Consider the following 24,378-nt stretch of genomic DNA (forward strand, 5'->3'; position numbering starts at 1 on the left):
TGTTAGCATGCAAAACAGGCTCCTTCATATTGAGAATGACTTATCTGATGAGAAGTATACCTATAAGAACAGGAAGTTGCCGATAAGCTGCAAGTTTGGGCTGAAAAACATTCTCCATTAGAACCCTTTCCATAAAAAATAAATCCTGCTGAAATTTTTCTGATTTCAATATAGCTTCAGAATGGTCTTTCTCTTCTTCATGGATTCTGGCAAGAATAACACTTTCCAAATCGATTATAGAACTTGAGGTTATGCTCTCTGGAAAACAAACAGATAATATTGAAAAAGGCAGGTTTAGCTGGATAATCCAATATATTTCGCAGGCAAAAGCCAGAAGAAAAAAAACCCCAGAAAATCTTGTCATCAATAAATATCTCCATTATTAGCTTTTTTTTAGTTTTTTAGTTTTGTTTTCTTTGTATTTCCAAAACTCTATCAAATAGCTGTGTAATACAAAGTGTCTACACTACAATCTATTAGGGCTAAATTCTGCCCTAGTGTCTGTGTGCATCCCAGGTAATGGGACCCATGTGCACGTATCCAAAGGGCAGAACTTAGTTCTTATTTAGGATATACAAGTTAAACAGGTGATGGGATAGATCAGCAGCCTCTATCAGGCTAGGTTCCCATTCCTTGTTTGGCTGGGTAGGGCGGGCTGCCGGAATGGAGCCAATAGAGGCTCCACATGGTCCCTGCACTGGGCTAAACTCTGGGAGCTGGGGAATGCTGGCTAATCAGCCCCTCTCTCCCCCTCTGGCCAATGCGTGCTAGAGATTCCCAAGGGGAATGAACTACCTATTATCTCTTGGCAAGTGTCTCCCTCTCTTGCTACTGGGACCATCCCCCTTTCACTGATGACCCCGTCAGTTCCCCCCACCCATTGATGTGCCTGGGTGGCATTTTTGTTTAAAAGTGAAAAACATTTTTCCCACATGTTTTAAAAAGAAACTGGTTTTTGTTTGTTTGTTTGTTTGTTTAAATTTAACTATTCTCCAACAGTGTTTGCAACTCAAACATTGCAACATGAGGCCCAGGACGTAAAACCAATTAGAATATGACCATAAATACAAGTGAAGATGACTATCCATTTCCATTGTCCATGCTGAGTGATGAGCAAAAAGTAAAGTGCATACACGGTGGAAAGTACATTAGATTTTTTTTTTAGTATGTTTTCCAGTTTTAATATTCTAAGGTAATATTAAAACTCTAATAAATGAAATTTGATTTGACAGCTATTATTTTTATTTTGACAAGTGTCCCTTTAGATAAGGTGATAGTCTTATGATTCAGCCTGTAAAGCCGCACCAGGCCATGAGGGGGATGGGTTAAGAGTGCCTTGGAGGCAGCATACCCCACAGAGGAAAGTGTTTCATATCATTCAGTAGCCACATCTCTGGTTGATTAAAGGAACAGCCATGACAGGCTTCTAAGAGAGTTCTATCTGGGTCTCAGCTGGGGAAAAAAATTATTAGAAGGCTTTGATGGATGTCCAAGACTCAAGGGAAGGACAAATGCTGTCCAATCTGGTTGGGTTGTTTTGTTAACTGAGGACCTGGATGAGCTGCAAGACTGCAGCCTATTTCTTGTAATATACATTATAGCCTTTATATCTGGTAAAAGTGAGCATAGGAGTTTATGGTCAATAATTGCTGAGAGTTATAAAAATTGTACAGTATTGTCTGAGAAATAGTATGTGACCCTGTTTGCCCATACCCATGTGTACCATCCTGAAGTATATGATTCTACAATGAGTAGCTAAGGTTGCAGAGAAAAGTGTAATATAATATTGTATTTTTTAGGTGTGGTAGTGACCATGTAATAAAACACTATCGTAGTTCTTACACACAAGGGGACAGAGTTAAGGTTCTGCATGCCACCTTAACCCTATTATTTTTTTACTTTAACTTTTCTCAGTATAATTTTTATAAAAATACAGATAATCACAACTGTATAAGGAGAAAAACATTGTAGAAATTTAAACCTAGAGAGAAAAGTTACCTCTATCTGTAGAAGTCGTAGACATGGTTCGTTCACGGTCTTTGGTCACATTAGATTTACTGCTACTCACACTTGTTGGTCTGCTACTTCTTTCCGTTACTGAAGATGTAAGCGTTGGTTCTAAGGCATTAAAGGAATCATACAAGTCCCAAGAAGTGGCCATTATCCCTAAAAATGAATTACACAATACCATAGCACAGTAAGTTACAAACTGACCAGTCAACCACACACCTCATTTGGAACTGGAAATACAGTCAGGCAGCAGTAGAGACCAAAAAAAAAGCAAATACAGTACAGTACTGTGTTAAACGTAAACTATTAAAAATAAAGGGAAAGCAGCATTTTTCTTCTGCACAGTAAAGTTTCAAAGCTGTATTAAGTCAGTGTTCAGTTGTAAACTTTTGAAAGAACAACCATAACATTTTGTTCAGTTACGAACATTTCAGAGTTACGAACAACCTCCATTCCGGAGGTGCTGTGTCCATCTCCTATTAAAAAACTCTAATAATACTTAGGAATTATATACCCATCAGTCTTTATGTATTCAACTTTACAAAACATCAACTAATTGGAATGTAGAATAATCAGAATTACAGATGCATATAATGTGGAGAATATATTGCTAGTTAATTTCTGTATCTAATCTATACACATATATGTGAACATTTATATGTCCTCTCTACTTTTTCTACAGTACTATCCTTTTACATTTAGTTTATATACATTAAATAAATCAAAGAAATAAGATTTAGAGCACCATTCCCCACAGCCATTCTTTTGCCTTCTTCATAACGAAAATGCCATAAGTGGGTGCTGAAATTTGGATAAACATCTAAAAGCCTGCATGCTTGTCCAAATTTGTCTAGAAAACTGAGGCAGAAGTCTTGTAAGACAGTCTTCTCCTATGTTTGCCAGGACTTCCTGGTTTGACTGAGATTTGAAATCCTGTGAAAGAGCTTCTCCCATGCTACCATACTGTGCTATCTTCGCTTAGAGCTGAAACCAGAGCCACTGGAAAAATTAAGGACAAAAAAGGAACAACATTTTCAAACCTCAAAAAGATGTTTCGTTTGAGTTTTGGATAGTTTTGCCTTGCCGGAAGTACTCTGCCTCTGTGGTGCTGAGACAGACAGAATACAAAGGGGGAGAGCTCTTAGAAGGAGCAACTACTATATCCTTTCAATGGATGTATGTGCTGCTCCCTGGACCAGTTTCTAAATGCTAGGAGTAGGAGGTGCAGAAGTGAGGCAGGGGCCCTGCTGATGCCGCTATCCCATCTCCTGCTGCCACAACTCTGTTGGGATGCAGACTACTTCAGGCCACTCTACCATACCTTCATCTTATGCTCAAGAAATGCAAACACTAACGTTCTGGCTGGATGCTGCCTGGGTGTATAAGCAGGGAAAGGACTCCCTGATAGGGCTGCTCAGGAATTTTTTGACAAAAACATTTTATGGAAAAAATGCTTATTTGACTGAACTGAAACTTTCTGCAGGAGAGAGAAATTGAGACATTTCTCATTGCAAAGAATATTTGTGAGGTTTAGGAAGTGTCAAAACATTCCACTTTGACATTTTCTAAACAAAAAATTCCAGTTTTCCAGTTTGAAACAACCCTTCAAAACATTTTGATGGACCCAAACCAAATTTTCTTTTCAGATTTTCAGACTGCAAACATTTGAGACTTTAAATTTCCATCTCAATTTGGGACAGGAAAAATTACTGAAAATCACAAAAATTTTGGCAGGACAGGAAAATCATCTCCCACCCAGGTGTACTTCCTGAACTCTTCGTTAGCCTGCTTATACACCTTCACAAAAGTAGCCTCAACCAAGTCGCATGGTCTTTCTTTAATTTTAGTGTTCTCCTGAATATGTTTCATAAGTAATTAATCATAAGTAATCACTAATAAGTCACAATAATAACAATTAGCAAATATACAAAATGTTTAATGGAAAAGGGCTCTTAAGTAACATTGGCTATATTTATCACTTTTTTGAAGGATAATTTACCTTTATCCTCCATGAGGATTTTCTCACATTGCACTTCTTTAGTCTTTGGTGCTCCATTAAGAGTTTGCATCATCCTTTCCACAAAGCGATCATTACCAACTCTATTTTTACAAAGCTCAATATAGTCCTTGTTCCGTTCCCTTTAAAAAATTACATACATGCTAAAAAAAATCCAAATCTATCCATATGAAAACTACACATTGAACAGGACATAGTGTTTTTAACTAAAGTCTACTGCTTCTCTCTCTTTCAATTAAAATATTCCCTTGCAGTGGTTGCTACCCCAATTTTGCCACACTGTTTAGATCAGAAAAGTATTATAGAGATGGACCTGAGCCAAAACATCAGATCCAAACATCCTTGAACTTTGGGGAAATTCAGATACAGTTCTGAAATTTGTAGCTCTGTCCCATCTCTACTACAGACTGAAACTAACTATATGCTGCCTAAATACAAAAGTGAAAGTGATTAATCTATATTGTCTAGTTGCTAGTAACTGCAGAAATAGTGAAGAGGAAATGTCTTTTTTTAGTTCTTTCAGTTTTAATACTCAAAAGGCAGAAGTGGATTATACTAAGCCAGAATCTACCAACAGTTTGGTCACCCTCCACCCCCAGTCAATCCACAATGTATGCTGTGCATACATACTAAATCAGAGTCATATTATTCCCTCCTGCTTCCCTTCCTTCTTTCCTTGGATCACACTGTGGTGTGATTATATGTTGTGGGATGGAGACCCACTAGGGACCTAGGATGTATTTACCTCCTCCCTCTATCCTGTACCAGAAGCAGATGGCCATCAACAATAAGCTGTTCAATATGCCAACTGCTGCTCACAGGATAAGTCATGTGTGGGAGCCTGGATCCCAGGCCTTATGGCTTAATTCTGCAAACACATTGTGACAAGCTTTCAGAGCTCAAGGACGGAGCCCTGGCACACTCCATCCCAGTGGAGTTCCTCTGAAGACGCCAGGAATCTCTGGGTTTTTGGGGTTAACTCCTAACCAAGGTTCAGAGACATACCAGGGAGGAAGGGCTAGATGCACAAGGGACTTTTAGGCACCTTGTGAATCACAGTGTTGTTCCTATGATTTTCTGAGCCTGAGGGTACGTCTACATTACAGGATTATTCCGATTTTACATAAACCGGTTTTGTAAAACAGATTGTATAAAGTTGAGTGCACGCGGCCACACTAAGCACATTAATTCGGTGGTGTGCGTCCATGTACCAAAGGTTAGCATCAATTTCCAGAGCATTGCACTGTGGGTAGCTATCCCATAGCTATCCCATAGTTCCTGCAGTCTCCCCCGCCCATCGGAATTCTGGGTTGAGATCCCAGTGCCTGATGGGGCAAAAAACATTGTCGCGGGTGCTTCTGGGTACAGCCTCACCCCTCCCTCCGTGAAAGCAGCAGCAGACAACCGTTTCGCGCCTTTTTTCCTGGGTGAACTGTGCAGACGCCATAGCACAGCAAGCATGGACCCTGCTCAGCTCAAGACACCAATCATGGACGTTTTAAAAATTTTGTGCATTCTCGTGCACTCAATGCTGAACCGGGAACTGCAAAACCAGGTGAGGAGGCGGCGGCTACGGCAGCGCGGCGACGAGAGTGATGAGGACATGGACACAGAATTCTGTCAAACTGCGGGCCCCTGCGCTTTGGAGATCCTGCTGGTAATGGGGCAGGTTCTAGCCATTGAACGCTGATTTTGGGCCCGGGAAACAAGCACACACTGGTGGGACCGTATAGTTTTGCAGGTGTGGGATGATTCCCAGTGGCTGCGAAACTTTCGCATGCGGAAGGGCACTTTCATGGAACTTTGGGACTTGCTTTCCCCTGCCCTGAAGCACCAGAATACAAAGATGAGAGCAGCCCTCACAGTTGAGAAGCGAGTGGCAATAGCCCTCTGGAAGCTTGCAACGCCAGACAGCTACCGGTCAGTCAGGAATCAATTTGGAGTGGGCAAATCTACGGTGGGGGCTGCTGTGATGCAAATAGCCAAAGCAATCACTAAGCTGCTGCTACGAAAGGTAGTGACTCTGGGAAATGTGCAGGTCATAGTGGATGGCTTTGCTGCAATGGGATTCCCTAACTGTGGTGGGGTGATAGATGGAACCCATATCCCTATCTTGGCACCGAAGCATCAGGGCACCCACTACATAAACTGCAAGGGGTACTTTTCAATGGTGCTGCAAGCACTGGTGGATCACAAGGGACGTTTCACCAACATCCACGTGGGATGGCCAGGAAGGGTTCATAATGCTCGCATCTTCAGGAACACTACTCTGTTTAAATGGTTGCAGCAAGGGAATTACTTCCCAGACCAGAAAATAACAGTTGGGGATGTTGAAATGCCTGTCATTATCCTGGGGGACCCAGCCTACCCCTTGATGCCATGGCTCATGAAGCCATACACAGGCAGCCTGGACAGTAGTCAGGAGCTGTTCAACAACAGGCTGAGCAAGTGCAGAATGGTGGTAGAATGTGCATTTGGCCGTTTAAAGGCGTGCTGGCACACATTACTGACTCGCTCAGACCTCAGCCAAACCAATGTCCCCATTGTTATTGCTGCTTGCTGTGTGCTCCACAATCTCTGTGAGAGTAAGAGGGAGACCTTTATGGCAGGGTGGGAGGCTGAGGCAAATCACCTGGCCGCTGATTATGCACAGCCAGACACCAGGGCGATTAGAAGAGCACACCAGGAAGCAGTGCGCATTAGAGAAGCTTTGAAAACCAGTTTCATCACTGGCCAGGGTACAGTCTGACTGTTGTGTTTCTTTCTCCTTGATGAAACCCCCCCCTTGATTGACTCATTCACTGTAAGCCACCCACCCACCCACCCTTCGATCACAGCTTGCTTTCTAAGGAAATAAAGTCACTCTTGTTTAAAAATCATGTATTCTTTATTACTTAATTATAAAAAGAGGGACAGAACTGACCAGGTAGCCTGGGTGGGGTTTCGGAGGAGAATAGTAGGGAAGTAAAAGGCCGCTATAAAATTTCATAATAATGAGAGCCTTTTGGTTGGGCTGTCCACTGGGGTGGAGTGGGCGGGTGCACGGAGCCTACCCCCATGAGTTCTTACTCGTCTGGCGGGTGAGGAGGCTAAGGAACATGAGGGGGGAGGGTGGTTATACAGGGGCTGCAGCGGCACTCTGTGATCCTGCTGCCATTCCTGAAGCTCCACCATACACCGGAGCATGTCAGTTTGATCACGCAGAAGCCCCAGAGTTGCATCCCGCCACCGCTGATCTTCCTGCTGCCACCTCTCATCTCGAGCATCTCTCCTCTCATCTCGAGCGTCCCTCCTGTCCTCACGTTGGTCCCTCCTGTCCTCACGTTGGTCCCTCCTGTCCTCACGGTCACTGGCATCTTTCCTGTACTTTGCTACCATGTCCTTCCAGTCATTCAGATGCGCTCTTTCATTGCGGGTCACGTCCATGATTTCCGAAAACATTTCTTCTTGCGTCTTTTTTTTCCGCCGCCTTATCTGAGATAGCCTTCGGGACGGAGTAGGGATGCTTGAAAAATTTGCAGCTGCATGAGGGAGGGGAAAAAAGGGAGAGAAGTATTTAAAAAGATACATTTTAGAGAACAATGGTCATACTCTTTCACGGTGAACAACACTATTCACCTTACATAGCACATGTGTTTTCACTACAAGGTCGCATTTTGCATCTTAATATTGAGTGCCTGCGGCTTTGGTGTTACAGATCACAGACGCAGGTCTGGGCAGCAGAATTCTGCTTGCATGTGGCCATGGTAAGCCATTGTCTTTCGTCTTCTGCAGCCTTCATCTATCCAGCGCCCTCCTTTCCCAAATAGCAAGCAAAGCCCGTTGAGTGCTGCTTCTTTCCTGTTAACGTGCAGCAGCAGAAACCACCCCGTGGCTGGTGGTATGGAAGATCACTGCTAAACACCCCCCTTCCCCCCACCCACAACCGCGTGGCTGGTAGCAGGAAAGATCCCTGCTAGCCAAAGGCGGAAAAGCTCAGCGCCAATCGCGCCCCCCCCCCTTCCCCCTGCTTGGCTATCTGCAGGGAAGGATTTCTTTTAAGCAACAGGCAAACAGCCCAGTAGGAATGGTCATCTCTGTCCCCTTACTTAAATTCCTGAATTTCAACCAGGTTACCATGAACGATATCACTCTCCTGAGGATAACACAGCGAGATAAAGAACGGATGTTGCTTGAATGCCAGCAATCACCGGGACCATACGCAGCTAGGCTTTGTCATGCAATGATACCAGATTACTTGCTACATGCATGGCGTGGTCAAGTGTCCTACCATGGAGGACGGAATAAAGCAGCGCTGCCCAGAAACCTTCTGCAAAGGCTTTTGGAGTACCTCCAGGAGAGCTTCATGGAGATGTCCCTGGAGGATTTCCGCTTCATCCCCAGACATGTTAACAGGCTTTTCCAGTAACTGTACTGGCCGCGAATGCATCCCAAGTTCTCAGGGCAAATTAATCATTAAAAAACGCTTGCTTTTAAACCACGTCTTATATTTACAAGGTACACTCACCAGAGGTCCCTTCCATGGCTTCATTGTCTGGGATAGTTGCTTGGGAGGGCTGGGAGGGTAATTCCGTCAGGGTGAGAAAAAGCTCCTGGCTGTTGGGGAGAACGGAGTGCTGTGTGCTCTCTACAAGCTCGTCCTCCTCTTCCTCCTCATCTTCCCCGTCCGCAGAATCCTCAGCCATGGCTGCGATTACCACCCCCACCACGGAATCCAGGGGTGGGGTAGTGGTGGCGGACCCCCCCTAGAATTGCATGCCCCGGACCTTCCGTTTGCTTCTTTGGTTTTCTGGTAGGCTTGTCTGAGCTCCTTAACTTTCACACGGCACTGTACTGAGTCCCTGGTATGGCCTCTCTGCATCATGGCCCTGGAAATTTTTTCAAATGTTTTTTCATTTAGTCTTTTGGAACGGAGTTCTGTTAGCACGGAATCCTCTCCCCATACAGTGATCAGATCCAGTACATCCCATGCGGTCCATGCTGGAGCTCTTTTTCGATTCTCAGGAGACTGCATTGTTACCTGTGCTGATGAGCTCTGCGTGGTCACCTGTGCTGATGAGCTCTCCACGCTGGCCAAACAGGAAATGAAATTCAGAAGTTCGTGGGGCTTTTCCTGTCTACCTGGCCAGTGCATCCGAGTTCAGATGGCTTTCCAGAGCGGTCACAATGGTGCACTGTGGGATAGCTCCTGGAGGCCAATACCGTCAATTTGCGGCCACACTAACCCTAATCCGACATGGCAATACCGATTTGAGCGCTACTCCCCTCGTCGGGAGGAGTACAGATATCGGTATTAAGAGCCCTTTATATCGCTATAAAGGGCTTCGTTGTGTGGACGGGTGCAGCGTAAAATTGGCTTAACACTGCTAAATTCGGTATAAATGCATAGTGTAGACCAGGCCTGAGTTAGGCACTTAGGTTCCTTATTAAATGACTGGGGAGAGATAGGTGTCAGACTGTGAGTCACAAAAACCAGCACGCTACAAGGGGAGCTGCCAAGAGGTGTGCCTGCTAAACCTCTACCTCTCACAGAGAAAGGTGCCTGGCGTTAGACGTCTAGCTCTGCTAGTGATTCACAACCAGGCACCCCTCTCCTGCTGCCAGGAGGCTTAAGCATCTAAGGTATTTTTTGTGAGAATGACTCAGGCAGGCACCCAACTCCACACACACAATGGTGACGACATGAGGAGGAGAAGGTGGTGGAGCTGCCACCACCCACGTTGTAACTTTTAGCCCAGTGGTGAGAGCAGCCATCTGGGCTGTGGAAGACCTGAATTCAACTCTTGTAATTATTTATCCACAGTGGAACGGCTTCCACTGGTGAGACTGAGGGAGCCCCCACTTTAGAATATCCCATAGTTCAGTGGGTAGAGAACACTCCTGAGGGGTGGGAGATCCCTCTTCAAATTCTTTCTCCCCATCAGGCAGAGAGAGTGTTGAACCCAGGTCTCCCACATCACAGGTGAGTGCTCTAATCATTGGGTTGCTAAAACGTGTAAGATGGGTAGCACTATCACCGCCTGCTTCTCCTCTGGCCAGATTTTGAATGGGACCCAATCTAGCAGGCAGTCTCTGAGCATGCCTACCAGGTAGGGCCTCGCAGGCAACAGAGGTAAGCCTATCTTCCCTGGTTCATGACTCACCCTGGGGCTTAGGTGGGAGATAAGCACCTGAACACCTACACTGAGGCAGCAGTGCGCTTACCCAGAGGCAGACATTTAGGCAGAGGAAATGTTTACTCTGAAAATGTAGATGCCAAGTTCGTTTAGGCACCTACAGGAAATGGCTGGTGTTTGTAAATCACGATGGAGACTAAAACTGGGACTTAGGTGCCTAAATTTGGATTTAGGCACCTAAGTCTGGGGTTTAGGCACTTATGTACCTTTGTGAATTTAGCCTAAAATGCCAAAGTGGGAATTAATTAGGTGCAGCGGAGCCTATTTAGGCTCTACACTTTAAAAAGGGGTTGGGTTACTTTAGTAGGAGAAAGAGACAGCAGCCTCAGGGAAACATAAAGATTATCTAGTTTGTTGGTTTATACTTTGTTTAGGAATTACTGACTGGAAAGCTGCATGGAAAGCATACCTCCAGAGTCTTTTGCCAAACTTGGGGGTGGAAAGGGGGGAGTGTTGTTTTTTAGTAAACCTGAACTGCTGTAAATAAACCAGAAATCCCAGAACAGTTTTTCTGTATCAAAACCTAACTCCTGTAGGCTCTCTAGCCATCTAGAACCTGATCCTCCCACAAACGTACTACCAAGCACAGCATTTACTACAGTGAATAATTGCCTTAAATGCAAGTATTTGCAGAATGAGGCTCTAAATCCTCCCCTTTCTACAGGTTGTTGGTTTTGGTGGTTTTTTTACGAAAACAAACATCCCTTCCTGTGTTACTAATACCATATAATGTTTATCTGAGTGTGTTCCTTTAATGTTTGGATTAAAAGTCTGCTTTTCCTATGTTTACATAGCACTGCTACAAAATAAATGCATTTTAAGCAATAAAAACTGCTCCTGTTCTTCCATTCCTGGCATGATGATGGGGCTTCAACTGATGGTAAATAATTAAAGATTGACATTTGTTTTTTAAAGCCTTTTTACTTGGGTAAAGGGAAATGATTATTTTAAATAAAACATTCATTTTAGTAATGGGTTTTGTTGTCACTAGGATACGACCCACCTCTGCTTTTCACTAACTGCTTTATCTGCCCCAGTAGGTGAAAGGTCTAAATTCAATCGGCAAGACAGTGTAAAGGAGACTAGCTTGTCATGTTTAGAGGTGGAAGCGAGTACAGTATGGCATTTAGACAAAAGGCATCTTGTGAAATATAGGTAGTAAAGACCTTGATCCTGTATGTTCATGAGCCCTTTCAACTCTCTCAAGTCAATGGAAATTGAGGGCATTGAGCATACTGTGGCTCGGGATACCGAAGTGTGTGTGAAATTGTACATATACATACTGCACTTTTTCAGCATCTTCAGATTCTACGGACATCATGGCAGTTGGCATGTCCAATAACCAGATAGTTTCTGTCTCCGTGAGGTAAATATCCACTCTCTTATCAATGTCTTCTTTTGTCAGCTGTTCTTTTATCTCATCTCGCCTCACCTGTACCTCTGTCAAATTACATAATGTGAAAATGAAAATATTTTTCTGTTCTAAGATCAAAAGAGGAAAACTTAACTGTAAAAAAATAATAGTGTTGATTTGGAGTCACATACTGTGGGGCACTGAGCTCCTCAAAGGGTGCTCAGCACCCCTCAACTTCTACCAACTTCAGTGTCCCCCAGAATCATGCTTCAAAGCCAACAGTATGAATCTCTGTAATGACAGAAGCACATTTTCTTTACCAGATAAGCTAATAGCTGTGTCTCGTCTAGAACCAGGCTCTATTATTTCATCTGCCATAGACTCAGTTGTAGATGTGGTTGATTTAGAAATACTGCTGCTTCCATATGTCCTTTAATAACAAAGAAATATACAGAAATAAAGTCCAGATATGGCAATATTCCAAATAATACAAAAATAACGAATTACTGGTAGTAGGATAGCCAAGTCACATTACATAGTGATTGTGCATACAGCAAATGCTTGTGTCACAAGAGGAAATCCTAGAAAGACATTGGAAAGAAAATAATGAATTTGTTTAAAGGAGTTAATAAATTAAGACTTCATCTGAGAGAGTATCCTATGGTACTGAAAAGATGATGGGGAAGAATTTAATAAGATCTGGGATCCATTCACCACAGCACGCGTCAGGCAGTGATCTCAAAGCCAGGGCCGCCCAGAGGATTCTGGGGGCCCGGGGTCTTCGGCGGCGGGGGGCCCTTCCGTTCCGGGACCCGCCGCCGAAGTGCCCCGAAGACCCGCGGCGGGAGCCCACCGCCGCCGAATTACCGCCGAAGCGGGACCCGCCGCCGAAGTGCAGCCCGGTCTTCGGCGGTAATTCGGCGGAGGGGGGGGTCCCCGCCGCGGGTCTTTGGGGCACTTCGGCGGTGGGTCCCGGAACAGAAGGGCCCCCCGCCGCCAAAGACCGGGCTGCGCTTCGGCGGCGGGTCCCGCTTCCCCCCGGCCCCAGCCTCTACCCCCGGCTCCCTCCTCACCCGGAGTCTCAGCGCCTCGCCGGAACAGCCGCAGCGTGTGGCCGGCGGGGCCTGAGCTCCGTCCCGCTCAGAGCCGCGTGGGGAGGGGGCGGGGCTGGGAGCTCCACGCCGAGCGGAGGGAGCGGAGCTCCCAGCCCCGCCCCCTCACCACGTGGCTCTGAGCAGGGCGGGGCTCAGGGGCTCTGCCGGAGACATCAAGCGCTGAGGCTCCAGGAGAGGGGCGGAGGCGGGAGCCTCCGCTGTTCTCTTGGGGGCCCGGGGCAAATTGCCCCCTTTGCCCCCCCCTCTGGGCGGCCCTGCTCAAAGCACGGTGGTTGTTGCCATTTCACAGCTGGGGATGCTGAAATTCAGAGAAGCCAAGGGACTCACCTATGGTGACACGGAAGGGCAGCGGGACTAGATCCCTGACCTCTTGAACCCCAGCCTCCTCCAATCTCCAGGCCACACAGCCAACGGTGCTGTTAGAGCAGCAAGGCTGGCTGGGAAGTGTGGAGCAGGGATGCCGGAACAGGAGGGGGCCAGGGAGCCATGCCCCCCCACACTTTTAAAAAGGGGAGGGCTATGCCCTCCCACTTTTTACTAGCCGTAAGTGCGAGTGATGTTGCTGTGTGATGCTATGAGCCCACCATTGTCAGGTGAGAGTCTTCAGCACTTTTCACTATCAACCTTTGAAATGTCTTTGAAATATATAAGAAAACATCTTGAAAATCATATACACTTAATTGTCTCATTGTGTCTTTTCATTTTGACTTAACAGTGATAATCTATGTGTAAGGAATGGTTGTGATGAAGGTTTTTTTAAAACATACTTGTGTATAACAGTTTTCTTAGTATACTTCCTTTTCCTCAAAAGGTGTGTGTCTAAAAATATATAAGAATATAATGCAGCATAGGAAAATAGGCTAAGGAAGGTGTGACTGAGAAATTATAGATAGATTCCATTATATTCGTTATTATTCCCAAAATTTAAAATGACAAAAATGATAGTGCAAACCCTTAAGTTTATGCAGTACTGCAATGGCAACTGAGGGCTAGATACACAAAGCGGACTGAGCCTCAGTGTTACAACACCTAACTTTAGGTCCCCTCCCGCTTAGTGGAATCCACAGTCCTGAATTGAGCACATAGGCTCCCTATACAATACATAGGGAGAGTTAGGTGCCTAAGACTGGGATCCACAAAAGCCAGCATGCTGAGCAGGGAGCCACCTAAGCTAGCTGACAGGAAATGCCAAGGAGATGGGAGGAGCCTTCAAATAAGTTGAGCAGGGACTGGAACCCAGGGCTCCAATTATTCCTGGTACTAGCACTTCTGAAGCTTACATACATGGCCATTCTGGAATCCTGAATAGCATGGGCCAGGATTTGACCCAAGGAATGTAACAACATACCTTGAGAATGGACCTACTAAACTAGCATTAACTCCAGATGTCTGATGCATGGATAAGGAAGACAGAAAATCAGATCCAGTGGCCCCAGAGAAATCCTGCGTTGATAAGATTTTGCTTTGTCTGTGTATCGAAGCACTTGGTTCTGGTCGATAGAGTGGACGAGGTGTTACATCCTTCCCTTGCTCATCAAATACCTGAATATTTAAATAACAATAATAAAAATTATCTTATGTTCTCTAAATAAATGAAAATGATATGTAGCTATGCAAGGTGGGTGCGGTAATAGCTCTTATTGGAACAACTTCTGTTGGTGAAAAAGACAAACGTTTGAGCTACAAATGCAGCTATGCAAAATTTAACTTTATTAGTGTTAGAAGATACAGGAACATTCACCCTAGTAGTTAACATAGGGAGGGGCAACGGAACCTCTCTGTGCCAGCATACATTGAGAGGGTAGATGTTGTTTGTACTGCCACTCTCCCTGAAGGGGTTCAACCATGAGAGGACATCTTTAGTTTCTGCCAAGAGCTTCTTAGGAACTCTGCAAGTGGAGGCTGTTTCAGGAATATGCTGAGAAACTACAGACACCAACTACTTGAGGCACACTTTCTCCCTGATCATCACTGCTGACTTTTCAGGCTGTGCTGCTTTATAGTAACTTTCATGATGAAGAAACCTAGAGGACCTACATTTTGGCAAAATCTGGTATAAATCAGAGGCTAGCTGGTTCACAGTGCTAAGATTATGAAATTGTGCAACTTCATTAAATTTTATTAGTCCCGCCCCTAAAAAAAATTTCTTCTGCAAGAAAATATACTGTAAGTGGATTGTAAGGTTTCTAAACAGAATTTTCTTGATACTTTGTATTGGAATTTTTTCTCTGTCAGGTAAAGAAACACAAATGCTCCTGTCAATATGTTTCATGGATTTAAACACAGGTTATTTTCAACTTAAGAAGAAAACTGTTGCTCTAAATGGCTGATGTTTCAAATCAACACAAGCAAGTAATGGAAAAAGTAAATTTCACTGCTCAATAAATATATGTATTCCTTGACTATTTAAGGAGTTATTGTGCACCCCTGTAAGTCACTTAAATCTCCCTACCCTAGTCTCCCATTTATAAAATGGAGATAATAACTCCCCACGTTGAGTGCAGAGAGGCAATTATGATTTGTCAAGTGCCTTGACAATACTGGATAAAAGCGCTCTAGTAATTCAACGCATTATTATTACAAAATCGAAAAAAAAAATTCAAAAGAACGTTTTCTCCACTTTTTGTTTAATTAGGAGAACAATTCTTAAATGTTTGTGAAAGATGGCATATTAACAGAACTGGAACCTGACATTCTCTAAGGGTAAAAGTCATTCCTGTGCACAGCCTTAGTGTCACATTCAGGGCTAATGAAATGGGTTGGGCCCATGTAAGACCCCTGCACTAACAGAGAAATGCATGTATGTAATATGCTTTAGCCTAGATTGACAATTTTTATCAGTTTGCATGCAAAACCTTAGTTGGATATTAATATAACATGCTGAATTTATAAAAGTTATCTTTCATTTATTTTATCTAGAATCAAGCTTTCCTTGAGCATGTAGCTGTTTGCATACAGCCTACAACCAAATCAAGGCAAGCAAGTATAGATATGCTAGATGTAGCAAATATTTGCTATATAGGAGGTGACAGAAGAAATATTTCTCTTTTTCTTTATGATGGATGAATGCATAAGATTAAGGGGGGGAAAATCCTCCTTGTTTTTTCAAAAGCAAAAATGGTGGTCTCATCTACCCTTGTTTTTCCCCAACACTCCATGGACTGACATCAAAAGTACCAGTGCCAAGGGAGTGAAACCTGTGCACCTGCAAAAGAAATTAATTTTAATCACTATTTTTTAAAATCAATTTAACACATATGACTGATGTCCTTTTGGGATAAAAGATCTTTTGTTAAAGATTAAACATCCCTGATCCTTAAGAGCAAGGGAATCTCCTACACTAGTTCTCTGGACTTCCAAGGACTCCTCCAAAGTGTCACCTAGAAAAAAACAGGGAAGACAAGGCAGAAACTCTATTTGTAAGTTAGAAAATAAAGGAGGGGGGGAAATTTCAGCCTTCCTCAATATATTGTAAAGAAGCAAAAAGGACACAGATACTTTGTTTGTTCCTTTGAGGGTCACTTTTTAAACACTGATCATCATCCTTTCCAACGGGTTTTCTCACTTTCTGGAATATCTGCAGTGGCTTCCCCTTTTCCTAGAAAGCCTACCCGTGTCACATTCAGAGTCAGAGTTACCCTGTCACACTGCCCTCTTTTCCCCTGCACACCACCCAAGCCTCTTTCCAGACAACTTTTAAGATTAACAATCAAACATAATTAGAAATATTTGGTATTGAAAAGTTCATTACCTGAATGGTATGTCTACTCCCTATGAGAGACCCCTTATCCATGTTTTTGCCATCAGAAGCTATCAGTATGCTTCTTCGACTCAATGATCCAACTCTGTTTGGGTTGACACCACTAACATAGCTCATTCGTCTTTGGCTGCTAGTTCCTGAAATAGATGTCCTCTTCGTATTTAACTCTATCTTTGATGTCCTATTTCAACCAAACAAAATGTGATCAAGAAATGTATATAGACTATTTAGCAGATAATGAACAGTATAAAGCTGTAGCGAAATCGTGGATTTTTACTACAAAATGTCAACTTCACAAACGCAGAAGCAAATGTTAACTGGAAAATAACAGAACAGAAGAAATGCTAAAGTTCTTGTCTCTTTATGGGGCTAAGTGTGGTGAAAGGCAACTGGTATGGAAATGAAGGACCAAGAAGCACAGTCTTTGGATTAAAATGTAGGACTGGGATTCAGGCCACACAGGTACAGTTCTCAACGCTATTGAAGATTTTCTGCTTGAGTTTGGTGAATCATATATCTGTGCTTTTGTTTCTCTATCTGTAAAATCTGTACTACCATTTCCCTCTTTCACAAGACAGCTATGAATGGCTTAGTCCATTCGCTGCTCTAAAATGCCCTGAGATCCTTGTGTGGAAGATGCTACGTGCAAAGAAAGCTTACTGGGAGCTAGCTACTCCAGGGGTGGGTGCACTTGAAACGTGCCACATAGATCAGCTAGGAGAGAGATCTTGTAAACTAAGGCGATGGTAACCAAGAGTAACCAACAAAACCCCGCACTCTCAGCGCCGATTTATAGCACTGGGATGGAGCCTGGTCTGCCAGGATTAGCAGAGACAACCAGGACCCAGGGCCCGTGGAGAGCGCGGGCCCCCGGCCTGCCCCGTGTCCTCCTGAGCCCGCTGCCCAGCGCCGGGGGCCAGTGACCGACCCAGGGCCCTGCGGCGGGGCACTCACAAGCTGACGCTTGGCCTCTTGCCCTTGCCGGCCTGGGTGAAGGAGGACATGGTGCTGGCCGGGCCGGGGCTCGGTGCCCGTGTCCCGGCGGGGGCGACTCTCGATACCGCTCCGGTCCCAGCGGCCCCGGCGCGCTCCTCCGCGAGCCCAGAAGCAGCGCGGTTACATGGTAACCATGGCAACCGCCGTCCAACGTGCGCCCAGGTGATTGGCTGGCAGAGAGGGACGGAAACACGGGGTAGGCGCCGCGGGGGGCGGGGGGGTAGGATGTTCATGACTGGAGGCCTCCGGTGCCGCTGGCCAGCGCGGCTCGCGGGTCCCCGCCCCCCCCCCGGTCAGAGATAGGAGCCCCGCACACCAGGGGTCAGGCGCTTCCCCCCCCCAACACCGGTCAGGATCCGGACCCCCGCACAGCAAGAGCCAGGAGCTTCCCCCCCCCCCAGCACCGGGCAGGATCCGGACCCCCGCACAGCAAGAGCCAGGAGCTCCCCCCCAACACCGGGCAGGATCCGGACCCCCGCACAGCAAGTGCCAGGCGCTTCCCCCCCCCAACACCGGGCAGGATCCGGACCCCCGCACAGCAAGAGCCTGGCGCTTCCCCCCCCCCCAACACCGGGCAGGATCCGGACCCCCGCACAGCAAGAGCCAGGAGCTTCCCCCCCCCAACACCGGGCAGGATCCGGACCCCCGCACAGCAAGAGCCAGGAGCTCCCCCCCCAACACCGGGCAGGATCCGGACCCCCGCACAGCAAGAGCCAGGAGCTCCCCCCCCAACACCGGGCAGGATCCGGACCCCCGCACAGCAAGAGCCAGGAGCTTCCCCCCCCCCAGCACCGGGCAGGATCCGGACCCCCGCACAGCAAGAGCCAGGAGCTTCCCCCTCCCCCCCAACACCGGGCAGGATCCGGACCCCCGCACAGCAAGAGCCAGGAGCTCCCCCCCCAACACCGGGCAGGATCCGGACCCCCGCACAGCAAGAGCCAGGAGCTTCCCCCCCCCCCAACACCGGGCAGGATCCGGACCCCCGCACAGCAAGAGCCAGGAGCTTCCCTCCCCCCAACACCGGGCAGGATCCGGACCCCCGCACAGCAAGAGCCAGGAGCCTCCCCCCCCAACACCGGGCAGGATCCGGACCCCCGCACAGCAAGTTTCAGGCTCTCCCCCCCCAACCCCGGGCAGGATCCGGACCCCCGCACAGCAAGATTCAGGAGCTCCCCCCCCCCAACACCGGGCAGGGTCTGGACTCACACACACCAGGGGCCAGGAGCTGCCCCCCCCCGCCCAAAACCAGTGAGGAGCTGGACCCCCTGACCGCTCAGGGCCCTGTAACCCCCTTTTCTCATTGAAACACCAAAATCCTTGCGAGAGAGATGTTAAACACTACCTTCAAATTAACGGGGACTTGGGGCAAGTCTGTGTTCTTCTCTCCCTTTGTAAGGAAAGCAACAATGCATCCATGTGGCTAAACAGTCCCCGAGAGTAACAGAACTTCTTAAAGTATTTAAAATGTGAGTATTGAAAAACTGGTGGCATTGGCGTCTGAGTGTAATAATCATAGGTTATAAATATTGTATAACACATTTTACCTAAAAAGGTAAACAAAACCCAAACCACAGACTAAAAAAGTCTCACCTAGGGACAGCGTGGATGCAGGTTTCCCCCTCCCCAACATTTTGGTGCAATCTCAATGTGCCCTTGACAGAGAGAGAGCGCGTATGTGAGGCATGGGGAGATTGGAAATTTACAAAATTAAAAAGCTTACGTTGTTTAGCTATTTTTGGTATTAATTTAGATTGTTATAGGTAGTGGGGCGACTTTTAGCTAACGGGATACTATGTATAGTCAAGAATGCTCTTGTGGTTCAAGCACTAGACCTGTGTTTAATTCCTGGCTGTCGCACATTTCCCATGTCATTTAAGCTCTATCCCCCCATCTATAAATAGGGCTAATAACATTTCCTTTTGCCAACACTTTGCCAGTCTTTAGGTTGGTAAGCTCCTTGGGAGCAGGGTCTGTCACTTGCTTTCTCTTACAGTGCCTACCACCAGGGCTTTGGGCCGGAGCCTGGAGCTGGAGAGCAGAGCAGTGGAGCTGCAGGATTTTGCCTGGAGCAGAGCCGGAGCACAGCTCCAAAGCCCTGCCTACCACAATGGAGCCCTGGTCTTGGTCAGAGCCTCTAGGTCAGGGGTGGGACTTTTTGGCCTGAGGGCCACATCTGGGTGGGGAAATTGCATGCAGGGCCATGAATGTAGGGCTGGGGCAGCAGGTTGGGGACTGGGGTGCGGGAGGGAGTGCGGGCTGTGGGAGGGGGTGCGGTGTGCAGGAAGGGGCTCAGGGCAAGGGGTTGGGGTGCGGGTGTATGAGGGGGCTGAAGGCAGGGGGTTGGAGTACGGAATGTGGGAGGGGGCTCAGGGCAGGTGGTTGGAGGCTCAGGGCAGGGGTTGGGGTGCAGGAGAGGTGCGGGGTGTGGCAGGGGGCTCAGGGTAAGGGGTTGAGGTGCAGGAGGGGTGCGGCAGGAGGTAGGGGTGCAGGAGGGGTGCGGGGTGCGGCAGGGGGCTCAGGGCAGGGGGTTGGGGGCAGGAGGGGTGTGGGGTGCGGCAGGGCGTTGGGGTACAGGAGGGGTGTGGCAGGGGGCTCCAGACAGGGGTTTGTTGTGCAGGCTCTGGCCCGGTGCCACTTACCTAGAGCAGCTCCAGGGTGGCAGTGACACGCAGCGGGGCTAAGGCAGTGTCCCTGCCTGCCCTGGCCCCACGCTGTGCCGTGCCGCTCCCAGAAGCAGCCGGCACCACGCCCCTGGAGAGGGGGAGGCAGAGCGCTCCGCGTGCTGCCCTCTCCCGCAGGTATCTCCCCTGAAGCTCCCATTGGCCACAGTTCCCCGCCAATGGAAGCTGTGGGGGGCAGTGCCTGCAGGCAAGGGCAGTGCGTGGAGCCCTCTGCCCCCACCTTCCCCAGGGGCCGCAGGTTGGTTTAACTGTGTCACTCGGGGTATAGATTTTTTTACACCCCAAGTGACATACCAACCTAATTTCCTCATGTAACCAGGCCTAAGAGAGACGGATTAATTAAATCCACAGAAAACCCCTTCTGTTGATGTAGGAAGTGTCTACAGTATGACCATAGCTGTGCCACTGTAGCAGCTGCAGTGTAGGGCAAACAGGCAGTACTGGGACTGGACAAATGTGGGATCCAGAGGTTTCCTCTGCTAGTTATATCCCATCCAACACTGTCACATAAAGCAGGAGATGGTGAACACCGGTTCTTAGAAGACCTATTTGCTTCATCTTCAGTGGGACTACTCACATATGTAAAGTTAACCTGTGAGTAGGAGCATGTCTACATTACAAACTTTTGTCAACAAGTTATGTCAGCATAAAGCTGTCGCAGTTAGTATATTGCTAATGCTTACGCGTACTTGGCTCTTTGCGTCAGTGGTGCACATACTCACCAGGAGTGCTTGTTTCGATGTAGAGTACAGTTGTATCCCAGTGTGCAACTTGCCACCACCAGAACACTGGGTTTTCAGCAGCTTTGGCAATGCATGGCAGGGCAGAAATGAGTAGCGCAGAGGTGACTGGGAATGCAGGATCAAGTTCCCATCATGCAATTTTCTCTAGCCCATAATGCCATCTCCATCCCATAATTTTTACACCAGTTTTGAAAATCCCACAAACCAGCACAGGAATTTTCACTGTCTACCATCTCTAACCGAAGCATGGAGCCTGCACAGCTCTGCACTGGTGTCTTGAGCACTGCAAGCACAGGATGCACGATCCTTGCAGAACCTCAACGAGAACTGTGGGGAACATGATGATTTCCTGGATGGCAGATTGCTGTGGGATATAGAGAGAACCAATTCAAGATTGGTGGTGGTGCTCACAGAGCAGTGCAAAGGGTGGAGCACCACTTCTGGGCCCAAGAAGCAAATGCAGCCTTGGGATGATAAGCAGTGGCTGCAGAACCTTTGGGTGTGTAGAGCTCACCCCAGTCCTGCAGCGCAGGGACACCAAAAATGAGTGCTGCATTGATAGTGGAGAAGCAAGTGGTGATCGGACTGTGGAAACTTCTTGTGTTGGATTGCTACTAGTCAATGGGAAATCAGTTTGGAATTTGAAAATGTACTGTGAGGGCTGTTGTCTTGCAAGTCTGCAGGGCCATTAATTGTCTCCTGCTATATGGCACTGAGACTCTCAGCAACGTGCAGGACATAATGGAGGGTTCCCAAACTGATGAAGTGAAAGACAGTGCACATATCCCTATTTTGGCACAAGATCACCCACAGAGTATATCAACAGAAAGGTCTATTTTTCTGTGGTTATGCATGGGGGACACTTCACCCACAATGCTGGCTGGTCAGGGAATATGCATGACACTTGCATCTTTAAGAACACAGGACTGTTCAGAAAGCTACAAGCAGGAGCCTTCTTTCCCAACTGGTGGATTATCACTGACAAGTTTGAAATGCCAATAGTCATCCTGGGGGACTCAGTATATGCCTTACTTCCCTGGTTCATGAAGACATATATCAGCCACTTTGACAGCACCAAAGAAAGATTCAACTACTGGCTCAGCAGGTGCAGAATGACAGTTGCTTTTGGTAGATTGAAGGGGCGCTGGTGTTGTTTACTCACAAGAATGGATCTCAGTGGGAAAAAAAAATCCCAATGGTTATAGCTGCTTGCTGTGTCCTGCATATTATCTTGAAGTACAGGGGGAAAAGTTGCTGCTGGGTTGGAGAGAGAATGGCTGTCTGCTAAGTCAGAACAGCCAGATGTAGGGGCTCTCAGAAGAGCTCAGCATGGAGCTATACAGCTCAGGGAGGCTTTGAAAGAGCACTTCAACAGTGAGTGCAGTAATACCTTGTGGTTTACTGTGCGCTGCCTGATCCTGCAGTTTGGGGGCCTGTTAGGAACTGCATGTTCTCGCTGTACATCTATGAATGTAACACTGACAATGCACCTATTAATGTTGTGGTGCTTGCTGTAAATTTAAGATTATTATACTGTGTTTGTCACTGGTCCTATGTGTTGTGTCATAATGTACAATACCACTGCTTTCACTGCCACCAGGCATTATGCAGATCTGTTGGAAAGTAATAAAGATTAATTATTTTCCAAACAAAAGAGTTAGAAGTAAGTACATTAAAACCTTAATAAATTTAGGAGAGAGCATAAAAAAAGAGGAAGGAACATTCATGTCCATTTTAGCTATACATACACCAACTGTGGCTCCCACAGGTCAGTTTGTGTGAAGCTGTGATTGTCCTTACTGTATCACAGGATGGAATGGCAGGGGTAGGGATGCGACCCTTGATGCCACATGGAATGCTGAGGGGGGGCATGTAAGGAGCGTCTATGCTTCAGTGCTCCATGAACAGCAAAGGGAGGCGAGCCTGGCATTGTTGAACCTGTAGGTCTACAAAAGGTTGCAGCATCTGTGTTTGCTGTGTTGCATCTCTCTCTCCTTTTCCTGATAGGCCTCCTGGACCTTGCTGCTGTCAGCTCTTTCCCATGCTATACAATCTGCAGTATTCATCCTCCAAGCCCCTCTGTTCATGGTCTGATGCAGCAGTGGCTTGCAGGATTTCGCAGAACATGTCATTGAGTCCTCTTTTTTTCTCCTCCTTATCTAGCTTATGGGTGCAGAGGGGGAACTCCTCAAGGCTAAAATGGCCACACCTACAAATAAAACACACAGAATTACCATTGTCAGTATAGTCATAACAGAAATCAGAAATTAAAATTCATAACTCTTTTCCTTTGTTCCTCAAAAGTTTTAAGAAGACTTGCTCATGACACCTCTGCTTTGCAGTGATTGTGCATAGTGCCACGCACAGCACCAGCCATAGTGAGTATAGCCTGCCAGGGGTGAGGGAAATGAGGAGGGAATTGTTTGGTTGCATGAAACTATATGGGAATGTGGGGCAATGGCACTGAATACTGGCACCACTTTCCACAGTTGGTGGTGATTTTAGCTGATACAGTAACTCCTCACTTAACATTGTAGTTATGTTTCTGAAAAATGAGACTTTAAGTGAAACAATGTTAAGCAAATACAATTTCCCCATAAAAATTAATGTAAATAGTGGGGGTTAGGTTCCAGGGCAGCTTCCCCTACTCTGCAAGCACCAGGGGCAGGGGGCTCAACCCTCAGCCCACCCCTTCCCCCCAGCTCTCACCCTTGACCCATCTCTTCTCCCCCCCCTCTCCTCCCCGCTTACTTCACACACTGCGTCCTGGCTCCTCCCCTCCCTTCTAAATGCTGCAAGCCAGCTGATTGCCGCTTTCTGGAGGCAGGGGAGAGAAGGGGGAGGCACGCCAAGTCCTTGCTCCTCCCTCCTGCCTCCAGAACGCCGCAAGCCAGCTGATTGCCACAGGCAGGAGGCAGGGGAGGAGAGGGAAGGTGCTGATCCGTGGGGTCTGCTGGCAGGTGGGAGGTGTTGGGGAGTGGGGGCATAGGGAGGCTGCTGTGGAGAAAGCAGGCGGCCAAACAATGTAAGAGTGAAGAATTGCACAACTTTAAACGAGTATGTTCCCTAATTGGTCAGCAACGTAACAACGAAACAACATTAAGCTGGACAACTTTAAGTGAGGAGTTACTGTATCTCCTGACTCGGGTAACAAAGGCACAGTGAGAACAGTTGCTGCTGCTGGTGTCCCGAAGTCACCCAGGGCCTGTATGTTGCTAGCCTGTTTACTGCAATAGTGCCTGATAATGTTCTCTCTGACTGGCATGGGTAAGTGTCCTACCACGGAGAAAGAAAAAAGGCTGCTATCCCTAGAAACCTCCGGGAGAGTATTGTAGAGTACCTCCATGGAAGTTTAATCAAAATCTCTCAGAAGGATTGAAGGGACATCCTTGTGCACATAAATAAATTGCTCCACAAGCCCCCCTAACTCTTGAGGAGAATGAAAAGCAGTTAACAACTTTAACTCTCTTTATTGTACCTCTTCTAGTACAAGTAAATTAATGAAAAATTGATAGCTGTATCCTGC

General features: G+C 46.9%; 2 protein-coding genes across 3 annotated transcripts in view; one reads left to right on the forward strand and one right to left on the reverse strand.

Moving 5' to 3' along the window:
- DNAI4 (dynein axonemal intermediate chain 4) overlaps positions 1–17,548 on the reverse strand; it is a 30,690-nt gene extending 13,142 nt beyond the window's left edge. For both annotated transcript variants that reach the window (XM_045028749.1, XM_045028750.1), the window contains exons 1-8: positions 17,387–17,548; positions 16,424–16,613; positions 14,021–14,214; positions 11,878–11,987; positions 11,487–11,643; positions 4,010–4,149; positions 1,999–2,166; positions 61–258 (exon numbers count right to left, since the gene is read on the reverse strand). In XM_045028749.1, the coding sequence (XP_044884684.1) occupies positions 61–258; positions 1,999–2,166; positions 4,010–4,149; positions 11,487–11,643; positions 11,878–11,987; positions 14,021–14,214; positions 16,424–16,613; positions 17,387–17,436 (1,207 nt within the window). In that variant the 5' untranslated portion in view covers positions 17,437–17,548. The remainder of the gene's footprint in view (positions 1–60; positions 259–1,998; positions 2,167–4,009; positions 4,150–11,486; positions 11,644–11,877; positions 11,988–14,020; positions 14,215–16,423; positions 16,614–17,386) is intronic.
- A 1,015-nt stretch (positions 17,549–18,563) lies between these two features.
- Positions 18,564–24,378, forward strand: part of MIER1 (MIER1 transcriptional regulator) — a 70,000-nt gene continuing 64,185 nt past the window's right edge. The window contains exon 1 of the mRNA XM_045027313.1: positions 18,564–18,894. The gene's annotated coding sequence lies outside the window, so the exon portion shown is untranslated. The remainder of the gene's footprint in view (positions 18,895–24,378) is intronic.

The sequence above is a fragment of the Mauremys mutica genome, chromosome 8 (genome assembly GCF_020497125.1).
Source record: "Mauremys mutica isolate MM-2020 ecotype Southern chromosome 8, ASM2049712v1, whole genome shotgun sequence".
Taxonomy (NCBI): domain Eukaryota; kingdom Metazoa; phylum Chordata; order Testudines; family Geoemydidae; genus Mauremys; species Mauremys mutica.